The 27,236-nt window shown below is 35.4% G+C and overlaps 1 protein-coding gene across 4 annotated transcripts in view; it reads right to left on the bottom strand.

The window, feature by feature from the left end:
• Positions 1–27,236, bottom strand: part of LOC145680739 (mitochondrial ornithine transporter 1-like) — a 102,436-nt gene that overhangs the window by 36,233 nt on the left and 38,967 nt on the right. The window contains exons 1-2 of one of the 4 annotated variants that reach the window (XM_081751699.1): positions 15,603–16,077; positions 3,051–3,138 (exon numbers count right to left, since the gene is read on the bottom strand). In XM_081751699.1, the coding sequence (XP_081607825.1) occupies positions 3,051–3,138; positions 15,603–15,662 (148 nt within the window). In that variant the 5' untranslated portion in view covers positions 15,663–16,077. Of the gene's footprint in view, positions 1–3,050; positions 3,142–15,602; positions 16,078–27,236 lie in introns of those variants that run through there. The other 3 variants (XM_081751698.1, XM_081751700.1, XM_081751701.1) reach the window with 3 other exon arrangements.

Below are 27,236 nucleotides of genomic sequence, written 5' to 3'. Positions count from 1 at the left end.
AAAAAGCTGTTACATTTTTTCCGACCAAGTGTCCCCACCGGGAATCTAACCCGGGACCGCTCGCACCAAAGACGAGTGTGTTAGCGACTACGGCACGCGAGGCCAAAGCATATTTTATTATCACTGATATGTATCAAAATAAAAGTTCCCGAATTTCTACATTAATTTTGTGCAAACCAAGCGAATAGGACACAGAGATATCCTACAGTCCATCAGCATATTGTATCCAGATAGCTTCAAAGCAAATTGCTACTTCATTTTGCTCATATCATGCTGGGTTCAGAAACGAGCTGCCACTGGTCCTATTAATAAATTATTCCACAAAGACTGCTGTTTGCATTATTCTTTTAAAAAAGTCAAGTACAGTAGACTGCACTATCCGGCATAGTTAAGAGACAGAAAAAGAAAGAGAGAAAACTCCGTAATAAAATGAGAAATATTTTGTAAACGATCTACTAAACTTGTAACGCTTTCATAAAAACGTAACTGTACCAAGAAGAAACAGTCATCAATCAAGGACACTTTCAAAAACTAGAAACTATACATTTTGATCCATTTAGCCCCAGTTAATTTTGATCGCGGGCCGCTAACGGTGATATGTACTATTTACGGCAGTACGCCAGTGCAAAAGTTGAGAACTTCTGATTTATATTTTTTTCATGTTTCCTGCAAGTAAATCAGACATTATTAAATTTATTTTAAAATGTGTACACTACTTTTATTCTTTTTGACTTCCTTTTCGTGTAATATCGTTTAACACGATATTGTTACAATATTAACAAATATTTATAAATTACTTGTCTGTACTAAGTATTCACGTAATATTAATAAGACGGAATGTGATGTAAAAAGTGTGTTATTATGGTATGTGTGGAGCAACAAGTGATTAATCATAGTGCTTCAATGAACCCAGCATTTTTGTTATCCGGCTTGCCCTTCTGCAACATTAGACCGGATAGTCGGTAGTCTACTGTATATACATTTACGACAGACGAGATGAGACATTTACGAAGGGAGAGTAAAAAGGCTTGCCTAGAATCGATTTAAGACGAGAGAGGACCGCTTGGGAATAGAGGCAAGACTTTTACAAAAAGTGAGACGAAAAAAAAAAAATTCTCGTCTCGTCTCGCTACGTGGGTAACACTAATATGGACATTTTAAGAAAGTAATTGCCATCCCTCTTCTGCTACTGCCCCGTCGAATCTCCAAAAATTCTTTCCTGATGGTACCTCTATATGTCTTGTCCAAATTTCAAGTTTCTAGCTTAAGCTGTTTGGCTTGAACGTTGATCAGTCAGTCAGACACTCACTCAGTCAGGACTTTTTTTCAAATATAGAGATATATATGAATACAGGCCGCTACTAAGGGGAGAGGGGCATGCCCCCGGCGTGTAGTTGGAGGGGCGTCAAATTTCATGTTTGCCCCGGGTGACATAAACCCTGTATGAATAAGGAAAATATAATGTCCGTGAAGTTGACAAGCCACTTACGTCAGACCCCAATTTCGACTTTACACGTCGTAGTGATACGTTAGTATTCCACAGATACGTTAGTTCGATAGTGACGCAAATCGTTAGTACTCCACAGATAACTTGTACTTTTTAAATAATGAGTATGGGTCTTCTAACTGCATGACAACAGGCCCACATGTAAGAATGATCTCAAAAATGAGGTTAAGCATTAGAGCAATGTAAGTGTTCATTATTGCCATTAATATTAACGTTAATGTCTTCATCGTACAGCTCTTGGAGTAATAATATGACTTTAACAACTTTATACATACATAAGGCTTACCTTATTAAAAATAGCCAAACGAACGTGATAACACCATGCTCGTTGTCTCAATACGTCCCTCAGTTCTCGCGAACATAATGCAATTTGGATGTGCAGCCTGACGTGCCCAAGTTAGTTACTTTCTTGCAATTGTTTAACTGTTATTTATTGCTAGTCTGCAAAGTATCTATTACATTAATATGCCATTTTCTTTTATAGTGATTGAGTGATTATAGTGATATTAAATAGTGATATTAAAATTATAGTGATTCAGTACAGTAGTATGTGCATTATTGTTAGAAGATATCAAAAACAATACAAAAAATCTGCTACTTAGCGGTTTATATTTTTCTTTTACAGTACATAAAGTAATAATAATAATAATAATAATAATAATAATAATAATAATAATAATAATAATAATAATAATAATAATAATAATAATAATAATAATACTATTCCAGCATAAAACTTATCAATTGCATCACATTGGCAACAAGCGACGTATATTTTAACTTCATAAAAATTCGTTTTTCACGATTTTCTCGAAAACTACGCATGATAACTTATCTTCGTTATGTCATTTTTGTTATCATGGTGTGATATATGTCTTATCTATGGACAATATCACAGTAAAACAAAAATTAAATATTGGGCTATATCTCATTAACCGTGGAAAGATTAGTATTGTATACTTCAGGATATAAGTTTCAAGTTAACTTGCATCATACATTCTTAGGATTACAAAAAGGAAAATAATTTTTCCGAATTCCGGAATTTTTCCGAATTTACTTTCCGGATTCCGGAAAGTAAAAATTCCGGACTTGGCCATCCCTAATTTTGATCCGCCAACGAACGCAGGTGACACCGATGAAACTGTTCGGAAAAATCACATTAGAATGCAATAAGTGATAAGGTAAAATGCTTATAATTATTAAGATTATTCACATGCGTCAAATAAAAAAAAAATACTATTATGCTTAATTATCTACTTATAATCGTGATGTTCATATACCAAAATCATGGAGAGATGGATGTTTCCGTAACATCCGCAAACACTATCCCAACGATGGCAGTAGACTGTGGCCATTACTTAATCATATTGAACTTCTGTTCATTGATTCGGATTCATGCAACCAGCTTCGAATCATGCTTCTCATCGCTGTAATGTATAGTACTTTTTGTTGTCTACTTAAACTGAATTTATGTTTAGTAATATTTTATCTTTCTTATTACCTTAATTTAGTGTTTTAGTATAACTTGAAATAATTATCTTACCACAAGAACCTGCAATCAAGTCTATCACGGCATTCTTGACTTTCGCTCCTTGGGATGATGATCCATGAGACATGTCTTCTGAATCGATCTGCTAGAAAATTTGAACGAATTATAAATTTTTTGAATGGACTGTCCTACTGACATTATGACAAAAACATCTGAGATAATGAATGCAAGTACTACACTAAAATATTGTCACACTTTAAAACATGATAGTAGTACTTAAGAGTGTTCCACCGTTTGGTCCTCCATCACAAAGGAGTATATATCAATTAAACTCGTCCGATCTTGACGAACATGGCACAGTGACAGACTCTGACGGGCTTAGTGTGCATATGAAGTATTGTGGTATGCAGGACTTCGGTTTTTGAGTTGAGGGGCAACAATGTTGGAGCATGGATTTAGTAAAATGTTCGAATAATAATAATAATAAAAATAAAACTGATGATATGCCTTAATGGCACTGTTATAGGGATGAAGATAGAGCTTAAATACTATAATATTTAGTGTTATGAAGAAATGTATTTTATCAATTTTGTATTATCAATTTTAGTTTCTTTCTAATAAAAATGAATTGCTTGATACAGAAGTATGTTTCGCAATTTGAGTTTAATAATGTTTAATGTAGTATATATATATATATATATATATATATATATATATATATATATATATATATATATATATATATATATATATATATATATATATATATATATATATATATATATATAGGGCCCAAAAGTAGGTGTACAGGGTGGCCCAAAAGTAGGTATACAGTAAGGTACTGACCAGCTCATTGCATTTTATTTCATTTCTTATTGTTATTCATCAGGTACACTTAGTTTCTTTATTATTTGTTCTTAATGTATTCCTACTTTATACCTTAAGCCCGAAACAGCCGAAGCAAATAAACTCATAAACTAGAATGTTATACTTGATCAATGCAGGGGCTATACCTACTTTTGGGCCACCTTGTATAATATATAAATTATAATATATAATTTAGTAACTTGCTGTTGTTGATGACGTAGATGGCTTCTCTTTTGTGAACTTGACAATGGCTGGTTTTTGTAGATTGATGAATGAGACTCGACGCGAAGTTTATCGAATTTACTACTTACTTAGTACAACAAAGAAATAGGATGGATGGTAATTGAGAGTGTTATTTTTTATAAGATAGGATTAATTTAAAGCTAGCGTTACGGACTCGGCTGTTTACCTTTGAAAGCTTAAGATGTTGGTCTGTTAGTTACGGGTAATTATACTAGAGATCGAATTGAATAAAATTAAGAAGTCTTTGGTTTGTATATTACGAAAGAGATAGTATTGAAACGTGGAAAAGTACTAGCTGTGGTTTCAAAGTCTAAGATTTTGACGTATGCAGAAAAACGTCAGTTTCAGAGAAATATGTTCATCAGCATAAGTAACTAGGAAGTTTTTATAGTTTGTTACGATTTGTTGCATCCACAGTTTTACATGACACGGAAGTTATACAAAGGAGACAGACAACATAATTAGACGTAGACATAATGCTATATATATAGGCTTGTCTGGACAATTTACAAGCGAATAGAAAAAAAAAATAAGAAATATATGTACGTGAAATAAGCATAAAGATATTGATAAAATATTGATTTTTATCTTTATATTTTAAGACTACAGAACAAAAATACATGGAACAAACGTGTTAAACCTTGATTTAAAGCATAGGAAGTAAATTATGAGTCAGTTAGATTAGCTATGTTCTAAATGCAGTGTGTATTTATAATAAAGATATGATCTGAAAAAAGAAGAATCAAGAAGCACGAATTTTTCTACAATAAAAAAACTTAACTAGTTTTAAATATACTTTAACTTAAACACATTATTGGACGCATACAAGGTCTGTTCTGGAAGTGATGTCAGTAAGTTTATTAAAAGTCATTTATTGAATTTATCGTTACATGTGTTTAAAAATCTTCAAAATAGTCTCGTTTTGCGTCGATACATCGGCTCCAGCGGGACTTCTAACTCTCGAATGCATTGCGGTAGTCCTCCTCCGGAATGTCCTTTAATGCTGCGGTGCAAGCTGCTTTGATCCCGTCCACTGTCCCCAAAATGCTTGCCTTTCAGGAGTGTTTTGAGGCGTGGAAACAGAAAAAAGTCGGGGGGAGCCAAGTCCAGGCTGTACGGAGGCTGGGGGATCGTTGGTACCCCTGCTTTGACCAGGTAGTCGGTGACGATGAAGGTACTGTAGGCCGGCGCATTATCGTGGTGCAACTTCCAGTCGTATGCGATGTCCGGCCGGATGCGTTAAACCCTGCGTTTCAGTCTTTTGAGGACTTCCACATAAAATTTGGACTTGACAGTGGTTCTAGATTCTACAAACTTGTGATGAACCAGTTCGTGGATGTCAAAAAACACGATGAGCATGATTTTGATCTTCGATTTGCTCATCCTGGCTTTCTTCGGGCGAGAGGACGAGGGCGTGTGCCACTCCAATGATTGCCTTTTCGTCTCCGGGTGATATTCAAATACCCAAGTCTCGTCACCTGTAATGACGTTGTCCAAAAATTTTCGATCACATTTGCACATGTCGAGGTTTTCTTGGCACCTTTCAACGCGGCTTGACTTCCGGTCGTCATTAGGCACTTTTGGAACCCTTTTTGCGCACACCTTCCGCATGCCGATATGGTTTGTAACGATTTCATGAACTTGAGTTTTCGGAATCTTTAACATGTCGGCCATTATACGAACACTTAATCTTCTGTCTGAGTTCAACAATTCCCTCACTCGCGTCACATTGTCAGCCGTGGTGGTCGTGAATGGCCGTCCGGCGCGATCCTCGTCGTCAACCTATTCCCAGCCTTCCAAAAAGGCCTTGTGCGATCGAAACACTTGCCGATCTGACAGGGCATGTTCTTTGTAAGCAGTCTTGATCATAGTAACAGTTTTCGTAGCGGTCTTACGAAGTTTCACGCAAAACTTGATAGCAAATCTTTGTTCTAACGAGCACTGCATTTTCACTTGCACAAGATCAAAAAACAACCCTCACGGACAGATCCGTCCTCACTCTCCAGATGCTCAGAGCACAGTGAGCGACGAAGCGCTGCTTAGCTGGGTTTCCCCACTACCAGTTTCAACCGGTTGAACCGCGCTCCGACGTACAGTTGGGTCACAATAATTTCACTAACATTATTTTTAGGACAGATCTTGTATTATATAATTAAAAACTTACCTATGAGCGTTTTAAAAAAATATTGCAAGGTACAGTTTTGTCGAATTACTCCACTTCTTAAGTGCGAATAATAAATTAAAGATACTTAATCCGTCATATTGCGTAGTTGCTCCAATTAAGATGTAATTGAAAATATTGAATGGATGGATGCTTCATTGATATACCATACGCAGAGGAAAATAATTACCTTTTTGATTCTGAGACTTAAGGAAAATCGACGTATGTTTACAGTTGCACAAGGCATATTGTTTCTGAACGGTTACATGTACCAGTAGAAAAGTTACGTATATATAACATTAAGGACGTTCTTAAACTTGACCTTGTACTATAACTAATCGCTTAAGAAGGAGACAGGAAACAACTGCTATTTGTGTCATTAGGTAACTTTCAAGAAACCTGTTTTATGTGTCATTCTGAATGAAGAAACTTCTAGTCGAATTGACTTGTCTTAGATACTAAATAAAGTACCCGTTTTATGTTTCGGAAACGAAGCCAAGTAAATGGTTCAGTAGATAATGAATAAATAGTAAGAAGTACACAGTAATTTGGTATAAGAGTAACAAATTAAAAATACAGTGCGAGTTAATTCTAGGAAAGTAAAAAATAAGCCATAATCGGGAAAAATAATTCATGAAATGTATTATGGTATGCTATTCATTTGCAGAGAAAGTAGCAAAGAGAAACTGAAGGCAATTATAACGAAAAAGTGTAAATGGAAAATTGAATGAATGAATATGTGTGTATGTAAAGAGTAAATGATAAGCGTGTGTGAGTGGAAGTGTAAATACTTGTACATTGTATACTGATCCCCGCAACCCTCGTCCTCTTCGAAGTACTATCGCAGCCAAATACGAACTCCTGAAACTTTAGGTGGATTTAAGCTTCTCAAGATGCACAGTACTGTAATTTTGCAGCTAACAGATGAAAATCTCTTCAGCACTGTTGAACGTACAGTTAAAATTAAAACAGGAGAATAATCAAAGTGTAACAATTTGGAATAAAAGAAAGATCAACCTCGAAGTGAATGGGTACTTGATTTATGATGAAAACACTATGTGGTCTCCAAAAAATTAATATAATCTAATGTTTAGAGAATTATGCAACCCAAATTTATAACAAATAAACGAATAATAATAAATTTTATATTTTGTATTATTTTTTGGTGGAGAGTTTCTCAGCTGAAGTTTGATGGAGCTGCTGAGGATAGTGTCCCATCTGTTATCAAGGTTCTCCCCGTCTAAATTTTAGTTCTGATAAAGGAAAAAAATGAAATGAAATCTTTAAGTTTTACGTCCCACAGTTATGCCGGTTAGGCTAAAGGAGAGGTGATGATGATAAATGAATGAAATGGTGGAACGGAGAAAATGGGAGAACCCCGAGAAAACCCACAAAGTCCACACGGCGCGAGCTGGGACCGAACCAGGGACCCCCAAGCACCGGAGGTGAACGCTCTACCACTGAGCCACCGCGCCCCCTCTGATAAAGGAAGATAAGAATACTTCTCTTGCAGAAGCAACGAACTCCTATGAACTACTTCAACCTCTCTAATTTTGTTACATATTTGATTCTTAAAGATGTCTCGGCAATCTCCCTTAATGTCCTTGAAATGTTCTTTGATACTCCCAGAAATATTTACCGTTGTTAATTCTAGCTTTGGAACGATGTGTAACTTACACAAAATGCAAATACTTATTATTACTAATCTGAGTTAGAGTTTCGACAATATACAGATACATGAGACCTACTATGAAAGCACAATCTAAGGCTACAGCTTATATATTTGAGCCAATGAGATAAAGTCTAACAACCAATAAGGTTTCTACTTTCATTTTACGGTTATATATGTTTAATAAGAAGCTCAATTTTTAATTAGATTCAAACTTCCATTTTTTTTTTTTTTTCAAATCTTACCTTTAATTAGGCACACACCTGTGTTAAATGAGGGGAAAATAAAGAAGAGTCTTATTAGTTGCTAGCTTATATATTTGATAATGAATCTGATGAAGGCAATGGTATATACTGCCGAAACTATAAAACAGGTTAGTAATATTAAATGTTTTCTTTGGTCAGATTTTATTTCTCCTTATCATGCTGATGTAGAATTCATTACAGCTGGAAATTACTGTAAACTCTTGACATAGATAAATTATTACTGTAAACTCTTGACATAGATAAATTATCCTTGAAACAATGTTACTGTCTACTCAATGTTACAGGGAGCCTTAAATGCCAAGTTGAAGTCTGCTTTTTGGACAATTTTTTGTAGTACATGAGCGAATCCAGGCTATAAATTCACTTTTTCTTGACAGTCAAAAGATAAGTACGACTATCAGAATGTTTGTGGGTGTTCCATGCTTGAGATCATAATATTTTAGAAGTGTTTAAAACTTATAGTCATTTTTCTTCCCCAATTCTACTATATATTCACATTGTTTCAATAATTCTTCTTCCTGTGAAATTGTCTAAAAGATTCTAAAGAAAAAGACCTTCCAAACGTTTGATTTGAATGGGAATGAGATAGTTTTTGATGCGTAAATATTAGTCACGGCATTCGATTTTCTGAGATTAGAGGTCACATGTTTGTTATTGAGACTGTATATACGGGTGTCTGAAAAGTTTACAGAATGCAATATAAATTTACAAATTTACAAAATTTGAAAACCTAGGATGAAAATTATTTTACTTCAAAAATAAAAATGCTTATCTAAATAGTTGTTGTTGTACGCTTACAACAAATCAAAAATACCTAATGTATTTAAATTTAACTCCCTCGAGATTTTTTCTCAAAATGGTTCATTTTGATATTGATGAGGAGAGATGACAACTATTCATCTACAGCAAGACCTTGTGTCTGCTTATACACTTTCATTTGAAACATTAAAAAGTTATCAGATGTAGATACTTTTAAAATTTTAATGAACCCAAAAATTTTAGTCGGAAAATCTGTTGACCCTTACTCAATTCTAGGTGTATTTTATGGTAAGATAAGTTAGAATTGAATTATACCTATCTGTGCCTTCTATCGAAGCTAATTTGAGGTGTTCTGTATTAACTAAATAAACTGATAGTGAAAATCGATGATTTTCCTTATCAACGCATTTTTTTTTTTCAAATTCTACCACTTTTAATTCACATCCACCACAACGTCTTCGTATACATCGGAACAGCCTTAAAGGGCTCTTTCCCCAACCACTGCTTCTTTTCACCCCCACAACCCTCTGTAAGTCCTCGCGAGCATGTAAGTTGTCACTGCTCTCAGTGTTGTCGTACCTTTGATCCACTTGTGTAATTAAAGTCCGGCAAAATAAGGAGAAAGCTTCCCTTCCTATTTTCAGTTAACAACAATAAAAATTTTAAAAATATTTCAACTAGGAAAAAGGAAAGGAATTGAGACAACATTGGTTTTTAGCCACAAGGGATCACAAATCTCTACCACGTGTTGCAAAAACTAATAGCAGAAGGTTTAGAGGAGTGAACTGGGTTTTCAGAATTCTTGGAAAAAGAGCTCTCTAAGTATGACCGAGAGTTTATATATGCAGCCATATTGACAATACAAATACTCTTTACTTTCCCACAATGCAACCATTCGGTAAATTTAATATGTATAACAGAACACTGGTTACAATCAGGCTGCTTAGAATACCTAAGCATTCCTGAATTTCAGCTAAGAGCAGGATACTACAGAAGTAATAGAGATAGAGGGGGAGCCTGTATATATGCAAAGAGGGGTCTAAAAACGAAAGAATGCATTAGGTTTAAGTATTTAAATGTAGAAAAACACTTTGAAAGTTGTGCATTAGAAATAGTAGATTATAACCTTGTAATTGTATGTGTATATAGAACTCCTGACACTGATATAGAATTTTTTATAAATAGGATGGATACGATACTAAATTATTTTATGAAAATCAAGAAGACCGTCGTAATTGTTGGCGATATCAACATAGACTTTTTACAGCCTATAAAACACGAGGTAGAACTTCTTCTAGATTCATTTAATATGGACGCAATTGTTAAAGTTCTCACACGAATTACAAAATACTCTAAAAGTGCAATTGACCAGTTCATAGTGAGCAAACATCTTAACTACAACACAGTAGACGTCTTCAACAGTGGTTTTTCAGACCACCTTGCCCAAGTACTCGACATACATGTAACTCCTAATAAAAATTTTTGTAATGCAAAAGCATGTAGTGTAACGTACAAAAGAAAATTTAATGACGAAAATATACAATATTTTAATCACCTTCTCAGGGAAGAAAATTGGAACGAGCTTTATATACATAATCAGGTTAATGAAGCTTTCAGTTATTTCATTGACACCATAAGATTCTATTTCGATCTAGCATTCCCTGTTGTAAAATGTGTAACTTCAACAAAACAATCAAAACCCTGGGTAACACAAGGGATCAGAATAGCAAGTAAAAAAATGAGACTTCTTAACAAAGCTAAAACACAAGGAAATCTATCACCACATACAGAGACATATTACAAAAGATACAAGAACATATACAAACGGGTTCTGAAAGCAGCAAAAAAAATTACACAATGACACAATCATTAAAAAATCAGATAATAAGTCGAAGGCGTTGTGGAAACTAGTGAAGAGCGAGTTAAGTTTAAACACTCGTAATGATGACGGTGATTTAGAGGTAATTAAAAATGGTAACATAATAAAAGACCCTCGTATAATTGCTGACCTATTTAATAACTATTACACCAACTTATCACAAACGTACAATAATGATCCAGCATTGTCCACTTCGAAAATATTCTCAAAAATTTGCAACAATACAATGTATCTACATCCAGCTACTAATGCAGAAATAATAAAGGTGGTAAAGAAAATGAAAAGTAAATGGTCAGCTGGCGTAGACGGCATACCGCCAAGTATTGTAAAGAAAAGCATTAAATATATTGCTGACCCTCTGTGTTTCCTTATAAATATGTCGTTTTCAAGTGGAGAATTCCCTAGTATATTAAAAATTGCAAAAGTAAAACCAATATATAAAAAAGGCGACAAATCAGCACTTGAAAATTATAGGCCTATTTCGCTTCTCTCAATTTTCTCAAAAATCTTAGAAACCACAATGAGTGTCCGGCTAGCATCCTTTTTACTTAAACATGATCTAATAACACACGAGCAACATGGCTTCCTACAAGGGAAATCAACGGAAACCGCAATATATAACTTCGTGGAAAGTGTACATAAAAGTTTAGATAGTAAGGAGAAATGTATAGGTGTTTTTTTCTGGATCTTTCGAAAGCATTGACTTAGTGTCACAAAGAAATCTTCTCTCAAAGCTACAAGATTACGGAATAAGAGGCATTGCATCCAAATGGTTTCAATCGTATCTGAAAAATCGGCAGCAAGTAGTGGAAATTACATACAATAACAGGGATACAAACCAAGCTACACACTACATATCAGAGAAACAAGAAATAACATGTGGAGTGCCACAAGGATCCGTATTAGGGCCGCTATTATTTTTGATATATATTAACGACCTACCAAGTAATATTGCTCCAGCAGAAGCATCCCTTTATGCAGATGACGCTAATATTATAGTAAAAGGTAAAACAAATGAGGTTGTTGAAGGTAGTGCAAACGAAGTCCTTTGTAAAATCTCTCACTGGGTTAAAGAAAATAAGCTTAAATTAAGTATTGAAAAGACACAAGCAATCAATTTTCATCACATGCGCAACAAACATGCACAGCCTAGGAACATTGTAATTCAAAATAATGAAATAGAATATGTAAACTCAACTAAGTTCTTAGGAATTTGGATAGATAAAAATCTTTCCTGGGATGTGCAAATAACTAAGCTTAGTAAAAAATTAAACCAAATATATTTCGCAATTAAAGTTCTTAAAAATGTTTTAAGAGAGTCTACTTTAAAAACAATTTACTTTGGATTATTCCAATCGAATTTAACATATGGTATTATATTTTGGGGAAATACACACAAGGCCAAAGTAATCTTTACGATACAGAAACGAATAATAAGAATGATGGCAACTGCTAAACCAAAAGCTCATTGCAAACCAATATTTAAAAAACTTCGTATACTTCCAGTACCCTGTTTGTATATTTTAAATCTATTGATATTTGTAAAGAAACACCTACAAGGTATCCTTACGCGAGTAGAACAGCAACATGATCATGATACAAGAAACAAAGAAAACTTTTCTATTGTAGAACACAGAACAGTATTATATGAAAAAGGATGTAAATACGCGGGTATCATGCTTTACAATAAACTTCCGAAAGAAATAAAAACTCAGGACTATGTTGCTAAATTTAAAAAAGAACTTCAGAAATATTTATTACAACATTGCTTTTACTCGGTAGAGGAATACGTGAACTGCTAAGTAAATAGAAACGTTACAGGATGTACAGTAAATCAATGTCATTACTTGCTTTTAGCATTACATATATGTTGGAGGGTTTCTAAATACACTGCAAGTAATAATTGCTGTTTATTTTTAACAATGATGTCATGTAAAATGTATAGTGTAATAAGATGTAAGAAGTAAGGCTTAATTATTAACCTAGTGTATGTAATTTTCACTATTATTGTTTCTTTTACTTTTGTATTCATGTATAAATGACGTGTCCGCTTCATATGCATTGTATTACAGTGCTAAATGTATGAAAAAAGGACGAAATAAATACAATACAATAACCTTGCGTGAAGTAATTCTCTCCGCTTGCCAAATAGTGTGATGCTTACAATCGCTTTACGTTTACAATCGCTTTATATGTTATCAAGCACACAGACGAGCAAATTATCTATTCCTTCTCGGTAAATTCTCAAAATTTTGCTAGAAACGGACGACCAATTTTGGAACTTAACCCCTATATTTCTCTAACTTACTCGTTATAAATTTTAACGCACCTGCCCTATAAAGACTTCTAATATTCCATGTTCCAAATCTCATGTCCATTTTCTTTTGCTGAGGTCGTGCCAAGTTATCAATCCTGATCCAAAGCTTTATATATATATATATATATATATATATATATATATATATATATATATATATATATATATATATATATATATATATATATTCAGGATGAGGTTGTTAGCTTCATGCCAAACCCCCAAGCTGGAGGACCACTCCTTGTCGTCTGTCCGCGACTGCTTATTCAGTATATTCGCAGCTAACCTCTATATCTAGAGGACTTTTCGATCCGCAACCTGAAGATGTGCCAAGCCATGGTGACAGGAACCCACATTACAAAGTTGCAAACTACACACTATTCAGAAATAACGAAAACAATGAATTTTCTTATGTTTTCAACCGGCACTATAAATGACACCCAACTAGTACTATGTAAATAAACCTTTAGAAGGGGGATTGCAGGCACTCCTATCAAACACATGCTCCCAAGACATCAAAAATTATAAAACGTATACGATACTGCCTACCTGTACTAGGCTGCCACAGAAGGCGATACTTATATTCATACAACATAAAATTCTCTTAGCAGGAAATGCACTCTTACTGCATTGCATTATTGGGTGCAAATTGACTTTAGGAGGAACTACAGTGCGAAAGAGCATGGTATAAGAACTCAGTGCATAAACCACGAATTAAAACACAAATCAACTTGCGCTACGTGGCGACTAGAAAACACGAATGCTATCTAACCGAGTCAGGATAGGAGCGCAGCAAGGATTACTAAGCGATAGGAACGGGATGCGTCCGTTAGGAGGAGGCATGTCAGGGACGGTGGATATATGCATAAAAAAGGATAGCTGAGAAACACTTTATTTGGCATAAAACACACGACTTGTGTCTGTGGCACTGCTTTACGACACTTCTATGAACAATTTGTACACTGGCTTTATATAGCACTTCACTTCATTATGGAGTATTACATGAAGAACACACTTTCCATTTCGTATTTCGACCTTATTATATAAGTAAGAGTTAAGATCTCGATATAGTACTTTGATTACTTGTACAATCCTGCTGTGAAATCAAATAACAGATTTCTTCCGTAATTTTACAAATTTATGCCCCATTTCCCCACATTTTCTCCACATACAACTCTCCTTTTATTATCTTCCGCTTTATATTTTTGTATGTCTGAGAAAGTTAAGAAAAAGGTCTGGGAAAAGGTTTTAAAGGCAATGCATACAAAACGTCTAGTGCTTCTATTACTGCAGCATACACGTCCTACGTTAGTTAAAGAATAGTGTGTTTGAAGCATTGCTATATTATGCTGTATTGATGTATGGTAATATTGCATCAATACGCGAACGTTGTACACGATTTTCTTCTTGAAATTGGAGAACTTTTCAAGCCTCTGTTTTGAAGGTGACTTTTAACTCAACCGGAATGTATTTCTGCACAGTGTACAAAAGCTGTATTGTATGTTAACAAGTGAAGCGTGCAAGTATGAAACCATGACAAGTGCTACTGAAATTTTTATGATTGCCAAAACCCACATTTTATCACTACCCTCGCTATGCATATACCCACTGTCGCTGACGCGCCTGTTCCTTTTGGACACACGGGCTTACCAGCTTTGGCCTGTTCTGACTCGGTTAGATAGTATTCGTGCTTTTTAGTGGCCAGGTACCACAGGTTGTTTGCTTTTGCACAGGTAGTTTTTATGTCCCTAACGTAATATAACGTAACTTAATATAATCCAAGAAAATATAACCGAATGCAGTACTGTTTTTTTAGTTTTCAAATTGATCCGGCGATACGCACTAATGCCATGACCATTATTACCTTTTTGTTACTCTCATGCTGACATTTCGTGATTCCGTTCATTTCTCCGTTAAATTTTGGGTAATAGTATACATGAGCTGCGTTTCTTCTGTGTTCTATTACCACTTCTACATGAAATACCATAAATTTTCTACGTAGTGCAATAGTAAGAAGTATCCATGTGCACAAGGCATGCGATATGCGTTAAATTTCCCCTCCACACACACATAGTCATAGATAAAGTACAAGGGCACTACACATGCAGATATAATAAAGTACAGGTATCAGTCGATAAGTAAATAGAAGTCGCTTTGTTACCCCCTTTGTTAGTTCGTACATACTCAATGAATAATCCCTAAAAGTATGAGCGTCCTGCTCCTTCGGGAACTGATGCAGCTTCATGTATACTATATACGTAGGGAATTTCGTTTGGGGTATTTCTGCGATCATTTTCAACTTAGGCTGCCGGTATTTTAGTAGTACTTTTACCCCATTATTAAAATCCTCCGGGGAATCGTTTGAAATAATCATTGTTTGCTTACGTTCTACACGGGAATTTTCAAATGTTTCCCATATGATTCAACTATAACTCTATGTATTACCTGTGAAATGCTCCCTAATCTGCATATTCCCTTTGTACTGTTCTGTCCTGTACTAAACATACCAACTGCATACAATGGAGCTGCTTCGGCTCTATCTACAAGATAAATAGTTTAATATTCGCAACTATTTTTCTTCCTTTTTTTTTTCTGTATACAGTCCATTTATTTTCATTTTCAGACAAGCAAGTTCCGATCAGCAACTTACGAACTTAAACCACAGAGAAATAGATAGAGATGCTTGCCAATTGATAGACCTATTCTTTTCCGAAAATATACGCACATAAAATAAAACAAATAAAAATGAAATACTAGTTAAAAGTGAGTGAAAATATGATCCACTGAAAATAACTGCGTAGATAAGGCTCATAATTGTTTAATAGTCATCAATTTAAATCAAAGGTAATAGAGTTTAATAGAATTTAAATTGCAGTGCACAGTTGCCAAAACCAAGGCTCTTAACTTGACATTGTTGTCAGTTTAATAACAGCAAATTCCCTGTCAGAAGCCGTAAAATTTCCCGATTAGATGCAAAATTTCCCGTCTATAAATAGATAGACGGGAATAAACGAAAAGGATACGACCCCCTCGGAAGAGTAATACTCCCGGAAGTACGTTTTTCACGCGCTACCCCAGCCATCTGTATTACGCCCTACCCTAGCCAGCTGTTTTCAGTTGGTCTCAAACCGCCTTATGCAGAGTCGTTTCGAAGTTTGATTAGCTTCATACTAAAACACTGACTACTGCAGGAGACTTATGTTAGTAGAACTCTTTAGTATGGCGCTAATCGCACTTCAAAATTAATCTACATAAGGCCCAAAGTGTCTATCATGGGGGTCAAGGTCTAACAAAATGAATCATGAGGGGCTTCTATCCTGTTCCTCCTCCTCCTCCTACTACTACTACTATTTTTTTGAGTATTATTTTCATCTGATTTTAATGAAAAAAGTGTTATGAAATTTTTAAAAAATAAAACAAAACTTTCCTTGTTCCAGGTCTGAACCTACGCCAAAAGCGACTTCCGTTATTAGCCAGTGCTGCTAAGCAGTTGACATGAATAGTCGCTAAAAATTATTCGTGGTATTCCGTCTCATTCTCTCTCTCTCATATATATATATATATATATATATATATATATATATATATATATATATATATATATATATATATAGGGGAAACCATATAGTCGTTGGCACTCTGACAATTATTGGCACTTTCCTTAGTTTTTTCACTTTACTAAGGAAAAATGAATACGTGTTGGTAAAAATTTCCTCCAGCTGGCAGCTCTGATCCTCTCTGCCCGCGTTCCCGTTGTTTGTTTTGCCGGAAACCTGCCAGTTGGAGGTAAGCTCTAGTCGACAGTGGAAGCTATTTGGATTTTTCAATTTTGCAGGTAATTCTTATACTTTTTGTTAAGGATATCTATCAGCTTAAGAGAAATGTAATTAGTTTGCTATTGTTTAAAATATTCTAATATTTTTTGCACGAGAGGAATTGGGTCTACTAATCATTCCAATGGTACATTTTCAATCGATTTGTTTGTCCTGCGAGTGAATGCATGGGGTGCCAATAACTGAACGAATGAAAATATAAAATGTCAGTTATTGGCACTATAGTGCCAATTACTGTCTCTGATGCTGAAGAATAAAATAGCTTGAAAACTGTCCGATAATGCTTTCCATCTCCACATCTGTTCTTGGTCAAAATTTTAGTTTCCTACTCTAATAAGTAACAGTTATTGGCACAGTGCCAAGAACTGTATAAATGACCATGCCAATGACTGAAAGGATTTGCAGCAGAATAGGTTCTGGTAATGAAATATGTCTAATATGACTATTGAAATTATTTGTTCATGTAGTCGAGTTCAGGGGCAGACTGGCAAAGTTTGGCCCACCCGGCTGAGTTACAGAGTTAGCCCACCATCAAAATTTATTATAATAGTTTGAACTTTGAGTTACAGCAAGAAAGTATTTTTCAAAACTCAACTAGTCGGCCATGAAGTGCGCGTGGTCAGACACAAACATAGTTATTAACAATAGCGAGCTAGCCTAAGTCAATGTGAGTAACGGAGTAAAGAAACTCCGGTAAAGAAAAGTCTGCTGTGAGATTCAAAACGTTAGTCCCAAAGGTCTGGACCGTTATGGACATTGTTGGTTTTAGCAACTGGGCATTTATTTTCTACTTTCTTTTAAATGGTAGGGCCTAGATCAATGTCAAATTTAAATTATTTCATATAAAATTAATTACAAAACGTTTTCTTATTGTTGCAGAAATCGACACGCAATGCCAAAGATTGGAAGAAAAAGATATGCACTATAACAGAGAAGTGCTTCCCTTGAAGCAATATCAAAAATGTAGGAATAAAGACAGATTGAAGCAGTATGGCGTTCCTCGGTCTACATTACAATTCCATCTGAGAAATCAAGATGTGAAATCATCTTCCGGACCACGACCCATTTTAGAACAGGAAGAACCATTGTTGGTAAAATAGTAAATAAAATGTGCTGAAAAGAGTTTTCCCAGAAAGAAACAGGATATTCTTAAAAGTGTTCAGGACTTTCTCGTGAAACATCCTCGTCCTAATCCGTTTCTAAATAACATGCCGGGAGATGGATGGTATAAATCGTTCTTTCAAAGAAATCATAAGGTTGCGGAAAGAACGTGCGAATCTGTTACAGGTGCGAGTGCTTGTGTAACAGAAAACGACATAAGATTATGGTTTCGTAATATACAGAAGTAATTTGAAGCCAGTAACCTTACAGATGTTCTGCAGGATGCAACACGTGTTTACAACGGTGATGAAACAAACTTTTTGCTTTGGCCGAAAACTGGAAAAGTGTTAGCGAAAATGCAAAGGAGTCTTTAACAGTTTTTTATGTTTACTTTCAGTGCTGCAGGTGACGTAACACCCCCAATGATAGTTTTCCCTTATGTTCGTGTGCCTAATGATGTGGCTCTATCTGTGCCTACAGGATAGGGTATCGGTCGCAGTGAGAACGGGTGGATGAAAGCCGAAGTATTTTATGGATATATAGGTAATATGTTGTATCCGTAATTAAAATCGAAAAATGTCGAAGTTCCCGATTATATATTTTGTGGACGGTCATAAAACTCATCTTACTTACCAACTTAGCGAACTTTGCTGCAAGCTTCAAATTGAACTCATTGCTCTGTATCCCAATTATACAAGAATATTGCAACCTGCTGACGTTGCCGTATTTACACCATTGAAGGATGGGTGGAAGCAAGTGGTACGAGAGTGGCAACTTTATAATCAATTGCAGTCTCTGACGAAAGCTAAATTTGCTTCTCTGTTGAAACAAGCACTTGACACTTACATGTCGCCATCTATTATACAAAATGGATTTAGGGCATGCGGTTTACACCCATTTGATCCCAACGATATAGATTACACTAAATGCGTTGCAAAACCAATACAAACAGTTCAAGAAATATGCGGTGGTAATGAGCAAACTAAGGATGTAGTATTAACCAGAACCGAGTTTGAAAGTATAGTAGGAACTGATGTAATGAGAAGACTTCAGGAAGTTGACAATGAACAAGTCCTTGTAAATAAGAACGAAGAATTCCATGTACTGTATCGTTTATTTCAACATTTTATAGATAATAGTAGACCTAAGTCTTCGGTAGAGAGATGTGTTAATCTTCAGTCGGGGCAGGCGAACAATCAGGAAGGTTTACCTGTATCATCTGCATGTATCCAACTCAATGATTTCAACCACTCAGATACTGCTAGTGATGCTCATACTCTTTGTGAAGTAAACCCTAGTACACCTACCAATGGCAGTACTACAGATGCAAATGCTTTACAAAAATGTTCCGGCTCAACTCCAAAAAAGTTAAAGACCGAACACCCATTGCTGCAAGATGTTTTAGTATGGCCAGAAACTCCTAAGAGAAAGGGGAAACGAAATGTAGAAAGATTGCCGTTTGCAAGAACGTCTCATAAATATCAAGCTATTTTGCACGGCAAAAATGAAGAAAGCAATGAGCTGAACAAGAAAAGATCAGAAAGCAAACAAGGAAGATGTCTGAGAGAAAAGAATAAGAGTTAAAACGCAGAGGAAAAGCATCTGCAAAGAAATCAAAGCATGAGGTCTATCTCGATTATTCAACGCATATAAGCGGTCCTTCAACTTCTAACCATGAACAAGACAAAGGGCTGACTGAATCATTACAAAATGGAACGCTCACAAGGATGCTGAACTTCGATTCGTCATCAGCTGCGAGAAGCAACGTAATATCCTGCAAACACTGTATTCAGCCATTCTTTTCGTGAAGGATGGATCTTGAATGCGAGTTGTGCCACAGTCGTTGCATTCCATAGTACCATAAGGATCACATACCAGAAGACATAGAAGATGGATTTGTGTGTCACGGGTGCTACGCTCTAGAGGGTGACAGTGAATGTGGTCACAGATGAGGACGAGATTAATGAAACGGATTGACATAAATCATTGAAACATACAATTTTGATTGTGCATTTCCCATTTCTTCAATTTTAAAAATATGTTGTGCATTCCCCGGTTTCAATTTGTATTTACTTCATAATGTTCAAGGTCTAAAATGTCTGTTTCTTGTCTATTAATACATATAATAACTGATATTACTTCCAGTCAGGCCTACAAGCCTTATTTCTGTCAATCGTATCTTCTACTGTATGCTTTATAATGGTGCCAATAACTGTCCTCATTGGGTGCCAATAACTGTTTTTTGAGTGCCAATAACTGTAAGATCATTGTCACATTACAAAATATATTTTTATTGCCAAACTTTACATTTGTATTGTAATTTCTCCACATATTATTCAATTAGAGATTCCCAGAAAGTATATATTAAAAAATCGCCAGTATATGTTACAAAGTAAGTCTGTTATAAAGATATGAATGAAAACAAATCCTTAAAGTGCCAATAACTGTATGGTTTCCCCTATATATATATATATATATATAACTCTATGGCCTATGGAACCCGAAGGTTCAATGCCACGTTCACAAAAGCTCTCCACTGACTTCTATTCTTAGCTAACTGCATACAGCTTCTACTTTGTATTCCAATCTCTGCGAGATCCATTTTAATATTGTCCTCCCATCTGCGCCTAGGTCTTCCTAATGGTCGTTTTCCGATTGGTCTTCCAGTCAAGACTTTGAAAGCGTTTCTACTTTCTTCCATTCTAGCTACCTGACCTGCCCACCTAAGCCTCCTAGACTTCACGACCCTAACAATGTTGGGTAAATCATATAAATTATGTAGTTCCTCGTTATGAAGTTTCCGCAATTCCCGTTCCTCTTGGGTCCAAATATTCGTTTCAGGATCTTGTTCTCAAATACTTTCAGTCTATGTTCTTCCCTCAGAGTAAGTGACCATGTTTCGCAGCCATACAAAACAACAGGCATATTATCGTTTTGTATATTTTAAGCTTCAAATTCCTCGACAGAATTCGCGATGACAAGAGATTTTGAACCGAATAATAACACGAATTCCCTGCTTTTAGTCGACATTTAATTTCTTCGTGAATATGATTTTCCTCTGTTAATATTGATCCTAGATATTTGAAACTATCCACTTTATCAAAAGTATTATTTAATATTTTAACGCATCCATAATTTGCTGTATTACGGTCCCGACGCACTTCCATGTATTTAGTTTTCTCTGTATTTACTTCTAAACCCATGTCCCTGCAAGCGTTTAATAAGATCTCTGCATTTCTTTCTATTGTTCTCCTATCATCACCTATTAAATTTACATCATCAGCATATGCCATAACCTGGTGAATACCGTTCAACTGTAGGCCCTGGTTGCTATCTTTGATTTTCCTTATAGCGTATTCCAGAACGAAGTTAAATAATAATGGCGACAATGCATCTCCTTGTTTCAGGCCATTTTCGACGTGAAAGCTCGTGGACAAAAATTTTCCTACCCGAACATTACTTTGGGATTCATTTAAACATATCTTAATTAATCTAATTAGCTTTCTCGGTATTCCAAATTCTGTAAGAACGTTGTATAATGAATGTTTCTCTCCTAACCGAGTCGTACGCCTTTCTAAAATCAATAAATAGTTGATGTACCGGGGTATTGTATTCCCACTTTTTCCATACAAAGTGGTTGGCGTACCCGCTTTTGTCGCGGGAGACTCAGCTTTGGTTCCCGGCGGGAGCTCACGTGGTTCGGATTCCTACTTAGTAGGTCCACGTGTCATATAGCGTCACTGCTGAACGGGACATTAAACTCAAAATCAACTCCATGTCATACAAAACCAAGAGGGTCAATTCCGCGTTCACGAAAACTCTCTAGGAAAAAACACATGAAATCTAATCCTTTACAGAGAAAAAACTTAAACCCATACACAGTTTTCTCTAGCTTTTAAAAGTAATACTGCGTTATTTCTGCCTTTCAATGGAAACTCTGCAGGCTAAATGACATGGAAAGTTAAAATTGTTTTCCGTTAGATGATAAGACGTAGCCTGTCAGAAAACAAAGTAGGATTCTTGAGATATCACACGCAATATGGGCTGTATATTAATCAAACTCATTGACGCTTGGGGTAATTCAATTAAGTAAAAGGAAAACAAACATATAAAAACTGTTTTCAACTAATAATGCTTGATTTGTTCACATCACAAAAATCGCCAGATTTGTAAATAAGTCGCCAAATCGTCATTTAAAAATCACCAAATAAGTCGCTAATCAGAAATGTTATTTTTTGTCGCTATTCTGGAAGTCGAATTCCCTAGATTTAGCGACTTTTCCCCCAAATTGGCAACACTGCGCTCGGCCACAAGGGCCGATTACTTTAAGTGTTTCATTTCTGCTATATATGTGATACGTGGCAAGAGACGGATAACGTCAACCAATCAGAACCGTGTACTTAGTTGATACTTCCGAGAGTATTACTCTCCCGAGCTAGTTCTAAAATGATTGATATTAGGGCTAACTACATTTAACCCCTGTCAACTTCTCAACATAACAATGACTTATGAATAGGTTAGGTTAGTTCATGTAAGATTTGGTATCGTTCACTTAGTTAATACATTGGTTTGGCATGCAGAGGCTCACCTGAAGTTAATTCTATATTAGTGACAAATCTATAGTTTTCGGAGCCACGAAACTGTCCGGGTGCCGCTTAAGTCCAAGTTGAAAGGTAAAAAGGTGTTAGAAATGAAATAACTGACTGATAAGTGTTGAATCCTGTGTTATCAGGTTCGCTAAGCTGGTTGGTAACAATCCCGATGACATTTAAACCCAGGAACATGGAGGGGCATGTCAGATGGCCCGGAAATTGACAGGGCCAAGGCCGACGGTGTCACTCTTCGTTATTCATTTTACTGATTTCTTTACTTTAGATTGCATAAACTTTGTTCAATATTACCGTACGTGTCAGTTGGCCCGGAATCGACTGGCTATTTACTTCACTCATTTTTGTACTTTCAAATATTTTGTATAAACCTTATTTTCCCCTTGCAAAGAACGGACATTTCAGCTAGTTATAATAAAAACAAAAGTTCTTAAACTAAATGAAAAATAATACATATAGATAGTATAGTCTGAAAAGTTCTTTACTCTCTATAGTAACTTTTCATTATTAACCTTCAGTGGTTAGCTAAATATAGTACTGCCTCCGGAAGCCGAACGAAAAAATCGAGTAAATTTTGACCCGGAAATATATTTATTTAAAAACTGCTTAAGGTACAAGCTTGGCATACGGTATAGCTTTCAATAAGAAAAATGTAACCCAATATTTTGCTAATCTTTTTTTTAAAAAAAGCTATTAGGAAAAAGAGAGTCTCATCATATTAGGAACGCAGATGAAACAAGAGTGACCAGTTGTCACAAATCTTCAAGAATAATTGCTTAAAGAGGAATCAAGCAATAGAGAAGTCAACATCCTTTGGGAGAAGATTTTTGATAGCTTGTGTGTTGCGGAGCAAATATAACTGGAAATAATATTCTTTCTTTTTTTTAATTTTCCCAAGAGTGAATTTCAAAGATCATAATGCACATAGGTTCTGCAGCAGTGTACACATCTGTATGGATGAGAGTTGGCAAATTTGCCTTGTCATTTACTTTGTAATGGACTGGTTTGATCCATTACAGCGTTTTGTGTTATTTCTCTGTTTGTACCCTTATTCTTACCTAACTGATCTTCAAAGTAAAAGATGACATAAAATTTATCTGCACCATTGAAATGTTGGCAAAATTGATAGTGAAATTAATGCCTATTTTTATTCTTTTTCTTTGCATGACAATTGAAGTTTGATCTTTTTATGTTAAAAAGAAATAGTTTTGGCATATAGAGAAATAGGTGGTTGATGTGTTCCCTTTTAAAGTGGTAAATTTTATGTATTTTGTTTCTGGACGTAATGTAGTAATATAAATAATGTCCAGCTAAATCTAAACGTCCGGAATCCATAAGGATTCCATGAATGGAATATATTCCTTCCCTCTTATAATCACGTTCGATGCATGTCATATCAGGAACTTCATACCAAATTCTGAATTAGCTTAAAAATATGGCGATAGCAGTCTGTAATGTCGATTCTCAGGTGCGGATTCTATTGTAGGAGTATAATGCGGAGACTTTAAATTGATATCTGATGTGCTTCACGTTGTCAACGGAGATCATCTATGAGATATTCTGCGACGAAGATTATTAATTATAATTGATATAAATATTTGATGAAGTGAATAATTGAATAAAGATATGAAATAATATTGTTAGATAATTATCTTATATATAAAAGAGAACGTACAAAATCCTTTGTTCCCTCATCACGCTAATACGGCTGAACCAATTTCTTTTATTTTTGGGGGGTTATTAGGATTTGGACCCTAGATGGTTTTTATCATATCACTTTAATTTTTAATTACCAGTGTCTTGAGATAATTGACCATTCAAGTGTCCATAACGTACAAATCCTTTGTTAGTTATTCATCATAGGTAAAAATAAACGTATTTATATGCAACCCGCATGACCGTGTCACTCGGCGGGTTAACATAAATGACAGGCGATATAATGTTAACATTTACTGCAATCTACTATGGTTTTTATCATATCACTTGAAAGCGAAAAAGTAAAAATTATCTAAGTAACAAAGTTTATTGCGTTCCGGGGTGACCGCAGCGAAGCGGGGCGGGTTAACATAAATGACAGGCGATATAATGTTAACATTTACTGCAATCTTCTATGGTTTTTATCATATCACTTGAAAGCGAAAAAGTAAAAATTATCTAAGTAACAAAGTTTATTGCGTTCCGGGGTGACCGCAGCGAAGCGGGGTGAACGCTGCTAGTATTGAATAAATGATGATTCTCCTTAGGCAATTGATAGCCAATGACGAATATAAACATGATTTGTATGTCACGCATTTTCTTAAATGTATCTTAAGCGCTCACCTGTTATTATTTAATCATAATTCGTATTAGAAACTGCATACGCCCCTTAACCTAATTGGAGTTAAATAAAAGTGATCCGTTGTGTCAAAAGTTTGTTGAAATATTTTATTTTCATCTTTAGTAGATTTGCAACCATAAATATTCCTGATATGTTATAATGCTTTGTGTTTTCTTCTTCTGGTGTGGCTTTCCTGCGTGGTGCAACGTATCTGCAATCTACAGTCCGATGCTTGCAGCTGATGAAAGTAATCACTTTGTGATCTAACATATCATCAGCCAACAAATATAAGCACTCCTTAAAGTGTAGTAGTATAAAATTGGCGACCGTTGATCTAGGACCAGAAACTTGTGTGGAGAAGAAGTTTCGTGCACGGCGGAGTGAGAAGTAACCGAGGAGAAAACAAGACCTATTATTTGAGAGAAAGGAGATATCCAGAAGCGGATGAATTATGTGATTCTGGACAAAATATGTACATAATGGATAACACGAATGAACAGAGTAAGTTCAGAACGCATGCCTGCTGTGTGAATAAAACTGTATCAGCTAAGGAAGGACGTAAAATAGTAGCATCTGTAATATGTGCCACGTGTGATTGTAGTTACCACTGTAGTTGTATAAATATGACATACGAAACGTTGGAACAATTGATTTTAAAAGAAGAAGCTTGGGTATGTGATCGTTGTAAGAGTGAGAAAGTGAATGCCGATTGTGAAGAAAAAATTGTGCCGCAATTAGTTTTGAAAGACGTAGTACCACAGAAAGAAATGTACCCAAACCAACATGAAATAGAAGCAAGTTTTGAAACTATTAAGAGGCTATTAGCGATTCTAATGCAACAGTCAAATAAAAATACAAGTGAGTTTCGTGGTCCGAAGGATCAAACCCAAGATGAAAATAAGAAGTTGTGTGAAAACACTGAAAAGACTCTAACAAGTAGTAAAAATATTCTGAAAATATGGGACAGGTGAAGAATGCTGCAGACACCTCGCACATTGTACAAATGGAGGTTTCTCAGGAAGAACCTAAGGTAATACCTGGGAAACTAGCTGTTTGCTGTTTTTGTGGTTATACTTCAGCGTATTTGAATCATTGTCAAAAATGTAAAAGAAATCTTCCTGCAAAAGTGAAAATCATTTCTGAAAGTGATCGTAATGGTGACAAGTTAAAAGATGAAATCTCATCAGAGAATTGTTATAAAATGTCTAATAGGACGGACGAAAATACCAGTGAAAGTAGAGAGATAACTACGTTGGCTAATATAAAATCTAACCTTTCGAATCCAACCAAATGTACTCGAAGAAAAGCTCATGAGGAACCAATTCGTTTAACCCTCTCTTCAGAGCAAGAGGACTCAACTAGAGATGAAAACAATGAGTCAGGAATAAAATTTAATCCTTCTTTAGATAAAGAACATCCAGCGACTGATTACATCCATTACGATGAGCCAATCACTACGGATTATTGTGATGAAGCTAGTTGTACATATGAGCGACAGGAAGAAGTTAAAGGAAGTGGAAGAGAATTAGCTGTGGAAGGGATGATACATGGATCCGCGCCAAGTCAGTTGGATTTATTACAGTATCACAAAATACGAACAGGATCATATGAAGTAGTGCCAAACGATAGAGTGGTTCTGTCGCCGGAAAGTGTACACGCTACTAGGAATGAACATGAAAGCATTGGCAATAGTGTTGCTGTTGATGAACTCGATGATACTCAGAAACACAGTAAACTGTTACCCAAAAAATTACCAGAAGATAGTAAAGTTATTTTGAAACAAATATATGAAGCTCCTCAACTTGTCGAAGAATTCGACAGCAAAGAAGCAAATGAAATATTTGTAACAGCATCACCAAAAGAAGTACAACAGTTATATAAGAAAGCAAATAAAACGAGAAAAAGAATGGAACTAGTAGTACACCGAAAGAAGAAGAAAATGAAATTTTGTGGTTTTAAACGAACAAAAGATGGATGTATGTATCTGAAGAAACCAGAAATGGAACTAGTAGAGCATCGAAAGAAGAAGAAAATAAAATTTCGTGGACTTGAGCAAGCAAAAGATAGTTGCATGTATCTGAAGAAGCCTGGACGGAACAAAGTGATGATGATGATTAGAAATCCTAAGAGAAGAAGAAAAAAGAGGATAATTTTGTGGTGTAAACGAGGTAGAATGAAAGAGAAAATAAAGAAGAAAGTACGTTGGGTGAATACCTGCAAG

Source organism: Thermobia domestica, chromosome 3 (genome assembly GCF_964235325.1).
Source record: "Thermobia domestica chromosome 3, izTheDome1.hap1.1, whole genome shotgun sequence".
NCBI classification, from domain to species: Eukaryota; Metazoa; Arthropoda; class Insecta; order Zygentoma; family Lepismatidae; genus Thermobia; species Thermobia domestica.
The sequence above is the reverse complement of the archived record's forward strand: the minus strand, read 5'-3'. Positions and strand labels throughout refer to the sequence as shown.